The 5,952-nt window shown below is 46.8% G+C and overlaps 1 protein-coding gene across 1 annotated transcript in view; it reads left to right on the top strand.

The window, feature by feature from the left end:
- The window catches only part of SARC_09340 (hypothetical protein), a gene marked incomplete at both ends in the record, with an annotated part of 24,808 nt that overhangs the window by 16,453 nt on the left and 2,403 nt on the right, over positions 1–5,952 (top strand). The window contains 6 exons of the mRNA XM_014296648.1: positions 246–349; positions 752–1,160; positions 1,711–2,794; positions 3,207–3,546; positions 4,286–4,437; positions 5,518–5,662. Of these exons, the coding sequence (XP_014152123.1) occupies positions 246–349; positions 752–1,160; positions 1,711–2,794; positions 3,207–3,546; positions 4,286–4,437; positions 5,518–5,662 (2,234 nt within the window). The remainder of the gene's footprint in view (positions 1–245; positions 350–751; positions 1,161–1,710; positions 2,795–3,206; positions 3,547–4,285; positions 4,438–5,517; positions 5,663–5,952) is intronic.

Below are 5,952 nucleotides of genomic sequence, written 5' to 3'. Positions count from 1 at the left end.
ATGTAAATTTTGCATGCATATACTACTATACACATGGTCATGTTTGTTTATGAATAAAATTACACATCACGTAGCAGGCGGAGGCAAGGATCATGTGTATTTAATCAGGTGATTCTGCTCGTTCGATTGAGAATGTTTGCGTAGGTAGCAGAGTTGTATCGAATTTGATCTTCACTTTCCGAAATATTAATACTTTATCGGTCATACTACATCTCATTTATTTGCTGTCGCACTCCACGGTGCAGCATCCAATTCTGCGGCGTAAACCGCACTTGTCCGAGAGTGAAGTACCCGAAACGGAATCCAACCCGAATCTGTTTGAGTATGCGAACCAGCCGCGTTTGCACCGGTAAGTATGTAAATTCGTCTGCCTGGTATCCACTTTGTCATCAGTTAACCGAATATTCTCAATGAAATGCCCATTGATTCTCCTTGAAGGTTCCACTCGTTTGAGTTTCTTTCGTCGATATTTCCTTTATACGCGCAACGGTACTAAAAGCCTAAATTCTACACGCGCAGCGGAATTTTCGATTCAACTGATGGTGTATCATTTTCTAGGGGTTGGGTTCTTTCTTTACAAATCAACGCACTACAAACGTGTAGTTCCATCCTGCACGATTTGTGTCTAGGCTTACATCTTCATACAGAGATTTCATACCTTCCCATCATATGTACATACCAACTGTTTCGTATGCCGATCAGATGCTGATCATATGTTGAACAACCCTTTCCCTCCTTGTGCTATTTCTAGACTGATGTCACTACCTGCCAACGGCGGCGCACACAACACCACCGGAATTGTGAACTCACAGAACACCCGAAATAGAATCAGCCGAATGGCCTCAGGCCTAGAAAGCGGTACCAGCGGACACAGTGGCTTAGACGTGCTTGTGGAGGGCCAGTTGAACTACTCTGTGAGTGACTCGGGGGGTGACGCGCAACCGAGAAGTTTGGTACTCCCGGAAAGTAGTCCATGGCCAGTAGAAGGAAGTATCCCCGACGCTTTAGAAGGAACTTCCGATGGTGCCCGGTCGCCCAAGAGTATCAAGTCTTTGCCAGCGCGTGGCCAGGATGTGGTAGATGATACTCTAGATATGGAAATCAAGGAGTTTAATTCTCTACCTATGCAATCAGATGCCATGTCCTGTGAGCAAAGCCCGGTGTGTTGTCGATGTATATTTGCATACGTGTTATAAGGATTGGAGTTCAGAGTGTGGCTGCATTGTGTTTGCAATAGAATGCCCCTGTATGATGATAGCGCGCACTAAGAGACGATTTATTTCGTTTAAAAAATCCTTCTTTGAAGGGTTAAAATGGAATAGAGATTGTTTTCATTATGTGTCACTGATAAGGCTTTTCACCAGGAGTAGAAGACAAAAATTAGTTTTTTTTTAGGTAGGTGTATTGTTGCAGCTTTCCTAAAAAATTGGTTTCAACGGTCATCAAGAGTCATGTAATGAGTTCAGTATAAATAGGTGAGCAACGTCAATTTCAAATGCAACTTGCCACAGTTGAATATGAACAATGCTTAGCCCCTTATCACTTGCATCGTTTACCGCTCACAGAACAACGGCATGTTCTCCAACCGCTTCTCGCTCCTACTCTAAAATCACACACCACAGAGTACGTCATCATTTCGTTATGTCGCCGAGTACATTTTCACATATCCGCATACTGATTCTCCACTCTGCTTCTACTTTTACTCTACAGAATATTTTCTTCGATATTAATCAGTCGAGTGCAGAGATCGCAGCACGACGGCGCAGTTCCATCGGGCGATTCGATGTGCGTGCGGTGGACGAGAACGACCTTCCCTTGCAACTGTTGCAGAAGTACACGCACAAGCCCGACGGAAACCAGCGCCACGCCCACACAGCTACGCGTGAATCATCTGGGCATGGACACGCACACACGCCGGAATCAGCGCGGGCACGCGGACGCTCGCCTGGGCGACCACGCGCACACGCGGACTCATCTGACGATTCACGCGCATGCGCACAGACGCGGAAACTCAGACGCAGTCGCACGCACACCCCAGACTACAGGCTGACGCGCTCACGCTCACCAGACCACGTGCCGTGGCAGGAAGATCCACTTACCCATCAGAGGATACGCAAGCGTCCATCACTACACATCGATACCCACACGAATGACCGTGCCTACGCTCACGCACAAACGCACACACACATGCGTACACATAGTCGATCGCCGAGCAGGTCTCCCACAGGGTCTCTCAGGAGTGCGCCGTTGAGAGGCAGTGACAGTGACGCTGAACCAGAGTGGCTCGAGACCAAGCTCAAGCCCATGGCATCGGTGGGGAGGTTCGATGTGAAGCCCGCAGACGTCACTACTGCAGCTACTGATGATGAGGAGACGAACGGCCTACCTCCGGCCACGCCCGTGAACACGCCCGTCCACCCGTTCACCGACTCGCATACGTACATTCGCGCACAGGATAGTGCAGCACGCCCCGAGAGAGCGCACAGCATCGCCCAGGTGTATGCACAAGCACACACAGACGATGGCAGCAAACAGGCGGATCCACATGTCTATGCCGGCCGGCATAGCGCGCCCTCCACGGGTTCAAACGGCGAGGAGTGGATTGGTATCGAGATGCAGCCGATGGGGGATGGACGGACGCCGGCCAGCGCTACGACAAAGGGGACTATTACTAAGGAGAATAGTGGCCGAGTGAATGCTGGCAAGCAGAGTACTGCCAAATCGAACGCTGGCAGGAGGCAGTCGCACGGGAGATTTGATGTGGTTTCTACACCCACCGAGCAGCCGAGTGCTGGTAAGTGGACTATGGGTGGTGTGTTCGTTGTCGTAGAGATGTGTATATATTTGCGGAATGGGTGTAAGCGGGCTTTAAGGGGTGTGTATGAGTACGTGTGAGTGTTTTTGTGTGGTTGAGGTGTGTGTATGTATGTGGTGAATGTAAGTGTACTGTTTTGATGCCGGGTTGTTGTGTGTCAATATGTAGATTTACGCATAGGTAGGTGTGGGTATGTGCATGTACATATGTGTCTGCGTTTGTTCACATGTACGACAATGCTTGTGTGTGAATGTGTGTGTGCGTGTGTGTTTATGTATATATGCGTTTCTATGCGTAAACTTGCGTGTACAGACACGAACTTTCATCCCCTACGATGCCGTTGTGAATAGCTGAACGTGTGCACCACCTCTTCTCGTATTCATCATAACAGATGACAGCCAATCCGAGTTGTCAATAGCCTTTGACACTCAACCGAGCACAAGTAGCACCAATGACACCGGAACCTACGACACTGAAACCGACAGCGGCAATCGTCTGCTTGTAACACCAGGGCCGTTGACTGACACTCGATCACAACTCAAGACCTTCCCACTACACCAACGACCGAGTGACTCGCGAATATCAAGCGATTATACGGAGCGAGAGGACGGGAAGGGCAACGAGAGTGAAAACAGTGCGAGCAGGAGGGGGTCGGAGGTGTACGAGGAGCTGTTAAAGGATATCGCCCAACACGCCACGGTCTCTGATGATAGCCCTGTGTACCGACACAGGTATGGAATCTGCGCGAAACTATGCATGAATGCACACACATACATATAGCACCCTGGCGTGTGTTTCTGATGATATACTACTTTGCGTTTGTCGGCGTATACACACACACACCCAGGCATGCAAAAGTGTGCCCAACGCAACGCCGCGCATCACCAACCCAAATACATAAGCGAGCCCTGCTCGTGTTCTCCCCACTACTATTCTTTGTTTGACTTGCGCCTGTATGAACAGTTTAAACAGACAAAGTTTATCGTTAAATTGCCTCGTGCCTGTGCGGTCCGATAGCAGAATAGACTGCGGTTAGTGGTGCCTGGGGGTTCGATCATGCGGTTATACTCGTGAGACTACTTGACATTGATTACTAACGTGTGACACTGATTTGATTCAAGCCCTGCTGATCGGGAGATTGCGATTGGCACTCCTTCTCTCGTCTCTGAGGAGAGAGCTTATCGAATTTGTCTAACTAGAATTCATTACTGTAGTGCCTTGCGCATAGCCATTCATATGGATAAGCAACACTATGCATCTATATCTGTATGCATATCAAACTAACTATATACAGAACTAGATGTATACAAAGCAAAACGATATACATTACAATATATATACATAGCCAACTAATGTATACATTAATGTAAGTAAGCATAAGCAGCTATATACACAGCAGTCTATATATATAGCCATCTATATGACAAATTGCCGATGTGGTAGTAACCAATCATTGTTGGATATCCACAGAAGAGGGTCTAGCATTAGTCTGCTGAAGAGCCCACATATGGGTATGAAGGATGAAGTGAAGGAAACCTCGCTGGGTAACACATTTTCCGAATTTAGCAGTAGTCCGTATCTTAGCCACAGCAATGACACTATCGAGACTCTCCCCCTTAAAGGTGTGCGTGTGCGGTGTAGGTAGTTGTAAACCGGGTCTATTGAATATGCTTGCATAACATTTGAGTTGGTGAGTGGGAGTGTGGGTGCAATATGTGGGCTGAGAGTCTGAGTTGTTTTCGGTGGTGTGTGACAGAGTGGGTGAGTGGGTGAGTGATTTGAGACTGTTTTTTATTCCTCGATGAATTTGGGTGCAAATTTTCTAAGGTCTCCTAAAACATATTGTTCCTTTCGAGCATTTGTTCCTATGATGTATATGTTTGATGGTTCTGTGGGTACATTGTGGGGGCTCACAGTCGATACTAGTGTGGTGTGATGGTGTGGATGCATCATTGGATACTGTGTGTTCCATACGCGGTACCTCGACGCTCTATAGCTGTTGAGTGCGTGGGTTTCCTATTAGGGCTGTGGTTTTACGGTTCGGTTATGGGTGATTGATCACGTGGGTGGTTGAAGACTGTGTGTGCAATGATAGGGAGAATGAGACTAATGGGAGTGTTGGTGTGTGGACATACTGTGAGTAGGCTGGATGACTTTTGTTGGTCTCAGTCATGTGTGTGGGTGAGTGAGCGCGTGGGTGATTGGAGACTGTATGTGCAATGGTAGTGAGAATGAGACTTATGGAAGTGTTGGGAGGGTGTGTGGACATACTGTGAGTAGGCTAGGTGACTGTTGTTGGTCTGGTTTTGCCTGAGTCACGGAGTGACTCTACTATAATGTAGCTTGGGTTATGTAGGGGTCTGGATGTGGATACAATGCGTGAGGTGCATGCGGGTGGCTGGTTTCAGTGCCGTGTGGGTGAGTGCGAACGAGGGACTACTATGTGTTTGGCATGGTGAGGCTAAGTCATTGTTGGATTGTTTTGGTGCGTGAGTAAGTGGATACCAAATTCGTACCTTCCAATTTCTGCATGTGTTTGTCGGCAAGATGTGCAAGGCCGAAAAAGAGCCCAACACATGTAGAACCAAGACCACTTTAACATACACTCGCTCCACTTTAACTCGATAGTCGTACACTTTAGAACAAGTCATTCTAAACAACCCCTGGCGCGTTGTCCGGTTGCTCCTATTCATCCGCTGTAGGCAAAGAGAAGATGGAGCGTGTCCCATCCTTGTCACCCACCAGTAAAACGTCAAAGGGCAAAAATAAGGCCCACAGACGGTCAGTATCGCTCAACAGTTCTGGTAGCGCCAGCAGTCCCAGCAGTAGCTTCTTCCGATCGCCAAGGTTTGTCTATGGTGTACTTTTCGAATCTGTCTCGGCCTCTGTATATGCTTGTGATTTTTCGTGTGTCGAAATGTGTCTTATTTTCAGACCATGAAGTATCCATACACTGTATTTTAAGTGTGTCTATGTCCAGCTGATATATATATATATAATTATATATATATGTGTGTGTATATATATGTATGTAATATATATATATATATATATATATGTACGTATGTATGTATATACTATTATATATATATATATATATTATTATATATATATATATATATATATATATATATATA

The sequence above is a fragment of the Sphaeroforma arctica genome, assembly GCF_001186125.1.
Source record: "Sphaeroforma arctica JP610 unplaced genomic scaffold supercont1.939, whole genome shotgun sequence".
Classification (NCBI taxonomy): domain Eukaryota; class Ichthyosporea; order Ichthyophonida; genus Sphaeroforma; species Sphaeroforma arctica.
Note: the sequence above shows the minus strand (reverse complement) of the source record. Positions and strands in the feature narration are given on the sequence as shown.